Consider the following 13,499-nt stretch of genomic DNA (forward strand, 5'->3'; position numbering starts at 1 on the left):
CCTGAGTGCAATGCCGGCCTGGGTAGATGGAGGACGGAGATCGCCATAGAAACGAGGCGCCGGACCGGAGTGCAATGACAACCATCGGACCGGATCGGCCCTAGGTGAGTATAATAAAAGTGTTTTTTATGTTGTACAAAGCAGCCTGGGCTCTTATATACAGTATTCTAGAATGCTGTATATAAGAACCTACTGGTGCCAAATCTGGTGACAGGATCCCTTTAAATTGTAAAAAGGCTACCTTTGCACCCTTTATAGCTGCATCCTATTAGGAGTAGTGAAATTTTACTCGGGAAAGGATGAAAAAATTAACAACTTACCAATATAATAATTTTTAAAATTGTGACTCTGTTCCTCACCAAGGGTAGCCCATGGCCATGTGTAAATGTGTTGTTTATAATGGCTTTGTAATTGTAGCATGGCATTCAATAGTATTAGCAAAATCAGCAGCATTGGAGACCAGAATTTTAATTTTTACACATAGCTGAAATACAGTTGCAAGGTATAGCTGAAATGTGAAAGCAATCGCCTCTTGTTGGCTACAAAGGAAGCAACCATTAATTCTCTATTAAATGTCATTCAAACATTTTAAAAATATACATTTTCTGTACATTAGGTCTTAAATACACAAATAAGTTAATAAAAATAATACTGTAGCCTCTGCTTGGTAATATTTGGTTACAATAATTTGATGAATTGAACTTGATGATTAATTAGAAATTTTAGTTTGTATTTATTTATCTACCATATTAACATATTTACAAATGAATTACTCATAACGTTTTTGGATCTCGGTCCGCCTTATGGCTTCCAAAACGGGTACTGTGTGTTTATTGGATGCTGCACACGGACAACAAAATGGCTTTTGAAGGAGATTTTCGGGGTAGCCAGGAAGGTAGTTACACATGAGCTGGAGGATGCCCATTTTCTCCGGCATTCCGAAAACTTCCATGATAAGTGGTGGCACGGAAAGTATAAGAATGGCCCCGGAGGGAGCCATCAGGTTGGCCATTATGTAGTTTATTCTTGCATCCAAAAAACATAAGAAACCCATTCCTGTAATTCTTATTCATCCATCCATAGAGGAGAGGGTTGGCAAAGGTAGAGCACATGGCAATAACATGAAAGATGGAATAAAGAAGCTTGTACTCTTGGAATACGAGGACCCAATCCAAGTCGATGGCCAACTGGAAGACATGAAAGGGAAGCCAACAAACGGCAAACACAATGACCATCATCACCAGCATTTTAGTTGTGTTTTTTCTTCGCTGATGGGTGTCACTTCTTGGTGTTGGACTTATGTGGTTCTTCAGCTTCAACCATATTCTGGTATAAGCAAAGCATATTATAATGAGAGGCAGGACATACTGTAGAAGAAGCATTGAAATACTGTAGATGGCAGCATCCCTGCTGTTATTTGAGGGCCACTTCTCTGCACAAACAGCCATTTTGAGTTTCAGGGCTGGCAAGTCTTCAAATCTATATTCTCGAAAAATAGCTAAAGGAATAGCAAAAATCGAAGCCACCACCCATGTGACGGTAACAATTAAGAAGCTGAATTTTTTGGATATCCGACTACTTAGGTGAAATACAATGCACCAATATCTATCCAAAGCGATGACAACTAAGGTCAGAGTTGAGACATTGACACTCATGGCTTGTGCATACGGTAACAAATGGCAAAGTACAGATCCAAATTTCCACTCATCCATCAATGTGTAGACTAAGGTGAAGGGCAGACAAAGACTGTCCACCATAAGATCAGCCACAGCTAAATTGGCTATGAAAAAATTTGTTACTGTCCTCATGTTTTTGTATTTCATAATCATGTAGATAACCAAAGAGTTGCCAACAAGTCCCAAGAGGATAATCAAAGAATATGCCGTGATGAGGATCACCTGAACCCAAATAAGATTAGTGCTATCTGACATGAAACTGGAGCCATGGAAAAACTGGATGGGGGAAACTGTGCTCTTTACATGCCGTCCTCTCAAATGAAGTTCTTCTGTCATGTTGCTTTGCTTTAATGTCCCCATTTGAGCTGAGAACATGCTTTGATTTTACCTGGAAAGTAAGACGAAAATCATTAAATTGAGCTAAAAATTGTGAACAACAACAATATATATATACAGTGCATTGAAACAGTATTCATACTCTATGAATGTTTCCACATTTTTCCACATAATGCACACAAATTTAAATATATTTTATTGCGGTTTTATGTGATTGTCCAAAACAAAGCAAGTATTTGTGAAGTGTAAAGAAAGTTATCCATAATTTACTAAATATTTTACTAATATAAATCCGAAAATTGTGATGTGCATTTTTAATCAGCCCGCTGTAGGTTGATACCCCTATATAAAACCCTGAGTGATTAACTACCTCCAGAATTCACCTACTTAATTACACCTATGTGTAAATTACTCTCAGTATAAGGCGGACTTTGCACACTACGACATCGCAGGTGCGATGTCGGTGGGGTCAAATTGAAAGTGACGCACATCCGGCATCGCATGCGACATCATACTGTGTAAAGCCTAGATGATACGATTAACGATTAACGAGCGCAAAATCGTCATTAATCGTTAAATACGATTAATGATTAACGAGCGCAAAATCGTCGTAATCGTATCATCGGTGCAGCGTCGGCGTAATCCATAATTACGCTGACGCGACGGTCCGATGTTGTTGCTCGTTCCTGCGGCAGCACACATCGCTGTGTGTGAAGCCGCAGGAGCGAGGAACATCTCCTACCGGCGTCACTGCGGCTCCTGTAGGATATGCGGAACGAAGGAGGTGGGCGGGATGTTTACATCCTGCTCGTCTCCGCCCCTCCGCCGCTATTGGCTGCCTGCCGTGTGATGTCGCTATGACGCCGCACGACCCGCCTCCTTAGGAAGGAGGCGGGTCGCCGGCCAGAGCGACGGTCGCAGGGCGGGTGAGTGCATGTGAAGCTGGCGTAGCGATAATTTTCGCTACGCCAGCTATCACACGATATCGCACCTGCGACGGGGGCGGGGACTATCACGTGCGACATCGCAGCATCGGCTTGCGATGTCGCAATGTGCAAAGCCCGCCTAAGTCTAGCATGTCTGTGAAAGCCTCAGAAGTTTGAATGAGAAGATTGGGGATCAAACAACATCATGAAAACCAAGGAACACACCAGGCAGGTCAGTAATAAAGTTGTGGAGAGGAGTAAAGCAGGGTTAGGGTATAAAAATAAAATAGCCCAAGCTATACTTTTAAGTTTGTGGGTGTAATGTGAAAAAATGTGGGGAAGTTCATGAGGTATGAATACTTTTTCAAGGCTCTGTCTATCTATCTTGTCTATTCATCTATATATGTAGCTATTTAATATGATTTCTATGTCAAACCTGACCATCATAAATTCAGTGCTGCCAGTTGGGGTGTGTCTCTGCTTGCTATCCAATCAGATCTAATACACACCCCATTGACAATGCCTAGTTGACACTTTATTCCTAAATTCTTATGAAGAATAACTGCACTTGATTGACATTCGGCTTCCACAAACTGATAGAATTGAGAAATATTGTTCTCAATCTGCTCCTCACTGTGCTATGATTTGCTCATGGAAGATAACTGGATCACACTAAGCTGATGATCTTGTAAGGGGGTGGACATGTCTCATTTTCACCTTGTAAAAATCAATATTGTTGTTGGAAAGTGTAAAATGAACTGTGATGTGTAATGTGATAAGTGTTCATATAATGTATATTAGGCCATGAATTATTGTGTAATTTGAATATTGTTATAAACCATACTGCGAAGAAGCTGTGTTCTGCCCAGCAACAGACAGAGAACAGGGAAGGTTGGAATTAATGTTCGGGACTAGCCCAGAGTGGGAGTGGCTAGAGTGCAGGGACAGTGACTGTTTTCCTGTTAAAAAGTCAGAAAAGGCCCAGCGAGTGACAGACAGACTTTGGGTTTCAATAGTCTGCAGAACCACATGACTTGTGTGCCCCTCAAGCGAGAGGAGACCAGAGAAGAGGATAGGAAGATCCTGAGGCAAGAGAAGGGAAATAAATCTGACCTGAGACACAGAGTGAGGAACAGAGAGTAAGTGACTGAATTGAAGAGTGGTCTAAGGGAGTTGGGTCAAAGGACTGACCAGAGGACTAAGGTGACAAAGTCAGATTGGTCTTGGTGCAGGACAGAGCATGAAGTGGAACAAAGTGAGTGCCTCAGGTAGGAGTTCCCTAGCGTTAGTGAGTTTAAGTATCTGTCTGGTCATATTGGCAATGTCCCTTTAAGAGGCAGAAGACGTGGAACCGCTAGAGGAGAAATTGATTTTAATTGACTATAATGTGGTGCTAGGGTAGGTTGTGGAGAAAAAGGTAACACTAGTGAAGACTGGAAATGGTAAAAGGAAGGAAGTGAAAAAAATGTGCTTAATGATGCTCTGTGTTGATGAAACGTGCTAGAAAGCATTTTCCTGCTATCTTATGTACATATTTGTTTCCAAATCTCTGTCCAGTAAAACTGTATTTTTGAGAAACTGATGGTCTCCTTCGATGAATTGTGTAACATCTGGTCCAGCCCAGTAGAATCCACCAGCAACACTTCATCCATACCCAGCCAGGACCCTCATCTTCATGTAGCGTGCCAGGGCATAAGAGAACTACATGACTACTGCCTTGTGCAACTCTTCATTCTGATCAAACTCGACTCAAGAGTTTGATCAGTGTCATTACCATAAGTAATCTGATTCTCTTACATGAGAAAATCAATGCTCGTGTGATCCTGTTAGTTTTACGCACTTAGATCAGATGTAATTATACATTATAAGGCCAGATTCAGACAGGTTCTCGGTCCATTTTCTCTAGAGCTAAACTTACAGCTTTACAGGCATTGCAGACTATATACGAACCATGAAATATAGCTATCTGAACAAGGGCTAAAAGGGTCAGGTGCTGTACAATTTACATCCTAAATTACAATCAGCCATCAGTTACACCTAAGGAAATGGTGACACTCATGAGAAAACAAGTATAGTATTAATGACTGTTTTTTGCTGCAGCCTTCTATACTGTTTCATTATGAAGTGTAAAGAGGTTTATTTTCAGTGCGGAGTGTGAAAATATAGAGAACAAATGATGGTGTTTTATGAAAGTACAGTAGGAGAATTTGTAGAAAGTGGTGTACCGCCAAAGGCGGCAGACCACACAGCCACTATGGGGCCCATGTGTTAGGAGGAGGGGTGGAGTAGTGTACAACCTGTAATTCTGAGATGTAGATATTTAACATGTAGAGGGACTTTTTTCAGCATATTGAGAATGTACTAAATTTATATAGTGGGAAATTGGAGTGTATTATAAAGTTCAGGAAAACGTGGACACATTTGCAAATCATATTATCAAGCTGTCTGTCAGTCAACTTATCTATCTACAGGGTATGAATGCTGCTGAGTTGAACGGCATAGGGGTCCTGACAGGTTCCCTTTAAGTAGGTAAAAGGTCTGAAGCTGAATCCAGGTGTGGTATTTGCATTTGGAAGGTTGAAAAAAAGAGAAGAAATACATCAGAGAGATCTTAAGTTTGGTGCATTGTGCAAAAAAAAAAAAAAATCACACTGGTGAGCTTGGGAACTTAAAAAGGCATGGATGTCCATGAAGACAACAGTGGTGGATGATAGTTCGTGGCATCCAGACTTCAGGCAGTCATTGCCTGCAAAATATTCTCTACAAAGTATTACAAATGAACATATTATTATTATTATTATTATTATTATTATATTAACATTTGTCCAATTACTTCTGAGCCCCTGAAATGAGATGGCTTTGTAAAAAAATGCTTACAATTCCTAAATGTTTGATAGAATATTTTTCTTCAACCCCTTTAACTAAACCTTAAAGTTTACACTTCAACTGTATTTGTATAATTTTTAATAAAAAAAAATAGGGGCATGCAGGGCCCAAACCACAAAGATTAGGTCACTGTCCAAATATTTCTGAACCTAACTGTATATTGAAATTACTTTGACATTATTGCTATGTTTGAATTATAAAGCTTGAAAGGGCTCACTACAGTCCCAGGACGCATCAGTGGTACATATAGTTTCAAGGCAATTGGAGGTTTTTTCAGTACGTGATTTATTCATTTCTACTACTGTGTCTAGATAAAAATAAAATCAGAAATCTTGCTATTTTCACACTGGCATTAGTAGGGCCAGCGTCAGCACCCGGTGCACCTGTGAAGGTGCCAGGTCACCGGAAAAACGGGGGAAGGGGCATTTGCTGTCGTCAGAGGCAGAGATCTGTTCTGTGGCCCCCTGGCTGATTGCTGGAGACCACTTAAACCAGCAGGTACACTTTGCCCCCCAAGAGCTGTATTCCCCCCACCCCAGTAACATGTATGCCCCCGAGTGCTGTATGTCCCCCCCAGTAATGTCTGTGCCCCAGTAACTACAGTAACGTGTATGCTCACCCAGTAATGTGTATGGCCCCCAGTAACTTTTATCACCCCCAGTAATATGTATGGCCTCAAGTACCGTGTATGCCCCCCAATAATGTGCATACTCCCAAGTAATGTGTATGTCCACCCAGTAATGTCTATGCCCCAGTGATGTGTATCCCCCCCAGTAATGTGTATGCCCTCCAGTAATGTGTATGGCCCCATAAGTAACATGTATGCCTCCAAGTAAAGTATATACCCCCCAGTATTGTATATGCTCCCCAGTAATGTGTATGCCTCTAGCCACCCCTATGATTTATATACCGTAGCTCCCAGCCTACCCTGTGATGTACAGTTAGGCCCAGAAATATTTGGACAGTGACACAAGTTTTGTTATTTTAGCTGTTTACAAAAACATGTTCAGAAATACAATTATATATATAATATGGGCTGAAAGTGCACACTCCCAGCTGCAATATGAGAGTTTTCACATCCAAATCGGAGAAAGGGTTTAGGTATCATAGCTCTGTAATGCATAGCCTCCTCTTTTTCAAGGGACCAAAAGTAATTGGACAAGGGACTCTAAGGGATGCAATTAACTCTGAAGGCGTCTCCCTCGTTAACCTGTAATCAATGAAGTAGTTAAAAGGTCTGGGGTTGATTACAGGTGTGTGGTTTTGCATTTGGAAGCTGTTGCTGTGACCAGACAACATACGGTCTAAGGAACTCTCAATTGAGGTCAAGCAGAACATCCTGAGGCTGCAAAAAAAGAAAAAATCCATCAGAGAGATAGCAGACATGCTTGGAGTAGCAAAATCAACAGTCGGGTACATTCTGAGAAAAAAGGAATTGACTGGTGAGCTTGGGAACTCAAAAAGGCCTGGGCGTCCACGGATGACAACAGTGGTGGATGATTGCCGCATACTTTCTTTGGTGAAGAAGAACCCGTTACCCAACATCAACTGAAGTCCAGAACACTCTCAGTGAAGTAGGTGTATCTGTCTCTAAGTCAACAGTAAATAGAAGACTCCATGAAAGTAAATACAAAGGGTTCACATCTAGATGCAAACCATTCATCAATTCCAAAAATAGACAGGCCAGAGTTAAATTTGCTGAAAAACACCTCATGAAGCCAGCTCAGTTCTGGAAAAGTATTCTATGGACAGATGAGACCAAGATCAACCTGTACCAGAATGATGGGAAGAAAAAAGTTTGGAGAAGAAAGGGAACGGCACATGATCCAAGGCACACCACATCCTCTGTAAAACATGGTGGAGGCAACGTGATGGCATGGGCATGCATGGCTTTCAATGGCACTGGGTCACTTGTGTTTATTGATTACATAACAGCAGACAAGAGTAGCCGGATGAATTCTGAAGGGATATACTTTCAGCCCAGATTCAGCCAAATGCCGCAAAGTTGATCGGACGGCGCTTCATAGTACAGATGGACAATGACCCCAAGCATACAGCCAAAGCTACCCAGGAGTTCATGAGTGCAAAAAAGTGGAACATTCTGCAATGGCCAAGTCAATCACCAGATCTTAACCCAATTGAGCATGCATTTCACTTGCTCAAATCCAGACTTAAGACGGAAAGACCCACAAACAAGCAAGACCTGAAGGCTGCGGCTGTAAAGGCCTGGCAAAGCATTAAGAAGGAGGAAACCCAGCGTTTGGTGATGTCCATGGGTTCCAGACTTAAGGCAGTGATTGCCTCCAAAGGATTCGCAACAAAATATTGAAAATAAAAATATTTTGTTTGGGTTTGGTTTATTTGTCCAATTACTTTTGACCTCCTAAAATGTGGAGTGTTTGTAAAGAAATGTGTACAATTCCTACAATTTCTATCAGATATTTTTGTTCAAACCTTCAAATTAAACGTTACAATCTGCACTTGAATTCTGTTGTAGAGGTTTCATTTCAAATCCAATGTGGTGGCATGCAGAGCCCAACTCGCGAAAAATGTGTCACTGTCCAAATATTTCTGGACCTAACTGTATATACAGCAGTGTCAGTGTGCACTGTGCGTGGCCATGTCTGTTGTTGACTTCCATCACGCAGCGCGGCCTGCACAGCCACATGCCAAGGAGGAGCTGGACAGAGACAAGCGGGGTAGGTGAGTGAGGCTACTGCCAACTTACCCATATTAATAATATCTCTAATGTGTCTGTCTGTCCATGTATGATGTGTATATCTGTGTGTCAGTGTATATGACTGTTTATAGATTTATGTCTGTTTATATGTATTTTTGTGATTTTGTCTTCATATATGTATATGTATGTATGCCTGTATGTGTACGTATGTGTGTATGCGCGTGCCTGTGTGTGCATGGGTCCCACTGAAGTACTTTCACCCTTGCCAGTAGGCTTAACACTAGACTCGGACTTCCTTATTTCTACAGAAGACTCAGGAAGTAGAAGTCTAATCTCAGGCTCAGTTACCAATGTAAACATTGCAAGATATTTTTTTTTATTATAGATAGTTATGTAAAAAAAATGAAAAGTTTGAAGCTTTTTTCAAAATTAAATTTACCATAAAAACCTGATGTAAACCATATATGTTTATATTTATAGTAAAAAAAAGAGCTGCACTCTGAAATGCTAAAGCATGAAAAACATGAATATAAGAATATAGACCTGCATTACTGCTAAAGAAAATCTAAGAATAAATTGAGATATTTACCATACAAAAATTGCCATTTTTATATCTGCCCAGTAGCCACGTCAAGGCATACCTTGTATACATCTTTTTGTCTATATTTTTACTCAAGTGTAACTTGACAATTGTGGGACCCAATGCAATATTCCTAAAAGTCTTTTCAACTACAACCCCTGGCAAAAATTATGGAATCACCTGGCTCTGAGGATGTTAATTCAGTTGTTTACTTTTGTTTACTTTTGTTAGTTTTGGGAATGAAAATTTACAGGGTGATTCCATCATTTTTTCCTCATAATTGAGTGATTCCATCATTTTTCCCCCCTGTTTGGATTTTGAAAAGTAACCGTTACTGGCTAACACATTATGTTTTCATGACTTTTTTAGTATTTCTTAAGGCCAGAAAGTTGACATTTGAAATGACTATAGTTTTGTGCCATGTCTGTGATCTGCTTTTTTTTACAAAAGTAAACAACTGAATGAACATCCTCAGAGCCAGGTGATTCCATAATGTTTGCCAGGGGTTGTACTATGTGCCATTAATCTGGCCTCTTATGTGGCAGAGGGGCCTTCTTAGACCATCATGGTGTGGATGTCACTGTTACCGCTATATCCTCTATAGCTACTCCCAATTCTATTATGAAAAACCCCATAAACCTTTCATGTGTCTGTATTTCAGAAGTTAGTAGAATAGGATCTCACATTAATTTATAGACTTCTACTGTAACCGAAGGATATTCTACTTTACAAGACATTCATTACTTTGGTTTGCTATATTAATGTTCTTTCTCTGCTCCTAAACCTTATTTCTTCTTAATACCTTGAACTACAGGTCACTTTCAATGACAGGAATAACTAGACCATTATCCAGCTCCACCTCGTCTTTGTTTAACTAGTGCTATCACTGAGATCTTTAATTATGGAGGGAAAATGGGAAAAAAGGGTCTTTGCTCAAGTTCGGCTTAACCCAGTACATGCTGGAAGAGCCAATGAAACAGTGGATAAAGATCAGATTTATCTGTGGTCCTATTCTCATCAATATCTATCTAATATTCATAGACATGGGCAACATTATCAATGTGGCAGATGTGAATTTACAGCGCTTCGGACTAATTCACACCTAATATATAGTTGCCAAAATTTGAGATTCTCATCCAGAGACACTCTGCTGCTCAGTCAGTGCGTCTACCATAAACCTTATATTCTCAGAGTCATGCACCAAAGAAATACGATTTTTTAATTATAAGACATATTTTATCTCAACCAATTCTTCATGATTTCAATACTCCATAACAATTGATTTAATAATCATATGAATAACTAATTGCTCCCTTTCAATTTCCCCCATCTAGTCCGAGCGTTACAAATGGAATGTTATGATAAACCTGAGCAGATTTATTTATTGCTAAAATTATTTTGGGAGAGTTGTTAGTCAGCACTATATCACCCATGTAAGTTCCTCCCTATAGTGGTTGTCCAAATGATAACATTAATAAAGTATCTCTAACAGACCGCATTAATGTTTTATAAGTCTTTTTGTAGTTTTTTGAGCAGCAATGCTAGTATCATCCATGAATGAACAGTGCTTGGTATTGTAATGTCCAATATAAAGGAACACTAATCAGATAAATTGCACAAAGAAATAAAAAAAAATCTCAGAACCCCCTCCCTTAACCTATACCTTTTCCTTCATCCTATTTTCTCTTCTTACTGTAAAAAAATAAAACTATGTATAGAAGAAGCTCAGGCAAGTGCCCTTCCTCTTCATTGTCCTGTGTCTGGTTGTAAGATTACTGACTGCAGCAGAATCCTTCACCCTCTACTCTGTCTGTATTAGGACAAAACATACTTAAAAGGGTTGTCCAGTCAGGGCCACCATCAGGGCATTACAATCTTTACTGATTTATGGGGCCTGGTGAGCAGAAGCAAGGACGGTGGCCCCGGATCAGGCTCTGACCAATTGGGTCCCCCCTTTTCTGCTTCCGCTCACCGGGACCCAGGGCAAGATTCGGCCAGTTCTGTATTTAATTGAATGTTCAGATGCACATTCATTTGAAATATATTGCTTTTTACCGGCCCAGGAATAGTTAACAGCTGCCAGCCAGTCAAAGGATGGCAGCTGTCATTGGCACGCGCGTCGCCAGCACATGACATCAATGTCTATCAATGGCTCATCCAGCGCTGTATATAAGGAAGAAAGAGAACATCTCTAAAACACAGCCAGGTGAGGAGGAACTTTTTTTGGGGAACGAAAGGCCACAATATGGGGACAAACAAATGGGGGCAGAATGAAGAAACATATAAATGCAGGATGGAGACATATGGGGGCAGGATGAAGAAACATATGGGGAAGAATGAAGAAACATATGGAGGCAATAGGGGAAAACATATGAGTGCAGAATGACGAAACATATGGGGGCAGAATGGAGACATATGGGGGTACAATGAAGAAACATGGGGGAGGGTTGGAGACATGTGGGGCAGAATGAAGAAACATATGGAGGCATGAGGGGAAACATATGAGGGCAGAATGAAGAAACATATGTGGGCAGGAGGGGAGAACATGGGTGCAGAATTAAGAAACATATGGGGGCAGGAGGGGAAAACATATGGGTGCAGAATGAAGAAACATATGGGGCAGAATGAAGAAACATATGGGGGCAGGAGGGGAAAACATGGATGCAGAATGAAGAAACATAATTGGAACAGGATACAGGCATATGATCAGTATTGTAGCATTCGGTCACTACATGATCTGATCATGATGTGATGGTACTTGTTCCATGTATGTGGTATTATTCGGTCACTATGTGGTGATAATATTTTGTCTGGTCATGATTGACAGTATTTCTATCTTGTATATGTAGAACCCACGGGGCAAGGGTTAAATGTACTCATCGCCGGGCCAGTGATGTCGGGTCCAGGATGTCATGGGTGGCCCTGCCCGGCTTCATGGCCCCGACATGTACAATAAAAGGGATGAGGATGGGATGATGGGGGTAGTTGTCTCGAGACGCCACCTGCGGTATCCGGTCAGGGATTAGCCACCGCTGCGGTCGCTGTCCTCTGAGGCGGGTGGTGTCGCAGCTAGGATAGTTCAGCTTCCCACAGGCGAAGCTAGGCCCGAGGGAGGATAATGGAGGTAGTAGTGGCCGCTGGCGCCGAAGTGCAGGGCGACGCCGACGGCAATAAGAAGCTGAGTCAGCTGCTGCGGTTCCAGGTCTTTTTACTCACAGTTCAAGTGCTGCCCTCAGAATACCGGTCTCCGCCTTTATGGGCCCTAGCCGATCCTGGATCCTTTGGAGGTCAGAACTAGTACGGTAGTCTGTGGGACCTTGCTTCTTGCGCTTTTAAAGAAGTATCCCCATGGCTTGAAGCTGCTTGGGGACCCCGGTTCTTGTAGTGTTAGCTCCCGTCCCCTGTGCAGGTGACGCGGGTCCGTGGTGGGGCCTGACCTTGATCACGACTTCGGACCCTATGTGCCACTGTGCTCCGGGATCTTGTGGGGGCTAGAGGGATATACAATCCCTCTGTCCTGTAGATTCTGGTGATACAACGTGAAGTCTGTTCCACCTTAGGGCTCTGCACTGCGCCAGTCCCGAGGGAGCAATGAAGCTCTCCCCTCGGCGACCGTATTGTCTCCTACGTCCTACAGGAGGTACCGAAAAACTCGTCCTCCTACCGGAGAACTCCTCATTCCTGTGTCAGTTCCTAACTCCTCCTGGTGGCCACTCCTCCCCTGGTTCCCTGTCACTAGTGGGTGGCAGCCGCCCATGTTTGGTGACTATCTTAAGACCCGACCCGACCCTAGCCTGCTCCCCAATAGTGAGGGCAACCTGACCGTATGTATGAGTTTGTGTGTGTTGTGGAACCGGTACCGACCTCCTCTAGACCCAGGGTGAGTACCGCACCTTAAGTGAGGTGCAGTACCCTGTGACGACTGAAGCCTCATGGGCGCCACATATATAATATTATTCAGTCACTATGTGCTGGCAATATGTGATCTGGGGTTCGAGGAGTGGAGGCAGAGCTGGGGTGGAGGCAGAGTCTCAAGAGTGCCTAAAAATTGTATTACATCTCTGGGAAATATGTTGGCACTGGTACCACTATAGTATATACTAGGAAGGTTCTGGTTTGTCTGGTATATACTAGGAAGGAATGCTATTTTATGTTCCAATTAACTAGAAAAGCTACATATCTTCAAATAATAGCTGATGCTATGCTGTACAGGTTAAGAAAAACATGGATTGTTTCTGTCAAAAAGGGCCACCTCAGTTCACAGGTTCGATCTTGTATTACACTTCAGCTTGAATGAAGTTAAAGAAACTCTCTGTACAGGTTTTTTCTATATAATCTAAGAGCAGTATAATGTGAGCGTTGAGAGCCTGATTATAAGGAAGTGTCACTTATTAGGCTTTGTGCTGTAGTTTCAA

At 41.8% G+C, this 13,499-nt stretch overlaps 1 protein-coding gene across 2 annotated transcripts in view; it reads right to left on the reverse strand.

Annotated features, from left to right (window-relative positions):
* Positions 1-436: 436 nt before the first annotated feature.
* Positions 437-13,499, reverse strand: part of LOC142301208 (neuropeptide Y receptor type 2-like) — a 90,707-nt gene continuing 77,644 nt past the window's right edge. Inside the window, exon 2 of one of the 2 annotated variants that reach the window (XM_075342236.1) lies at positions 437-2,064. In XM_075342236.1, the coding sequence (XP_075198351.1) occupies positions 900-2,051 (1,152 nt within the window). In that variant the 5' untranslated portion in view covers positions 2,052-2,064 and the 3' untranslated portion in view covers positions 437-899. The remainder of the gene's footprint in view (positions 2,065-13,499) is intronic. The other variant, XM_075342235.1, reaches the window with a different exon arrangement.

This window comes from Anomaloglossus baeobatrachus, chromosome 4, assembly GCF_048569485.1.
Source record: "Anomaloglossus baeobatrachus isolate aAnoBae1 chromosome 4, aAnoBae1.hap1, whole genome shotgun sequence".
Lineage (NCBI taxonomy): Eukaryota > Metazoa > Chordata > Amphibia > Anura > Aromobatidae > Anomaloglossus > Anomaloglossus baeobatrachus.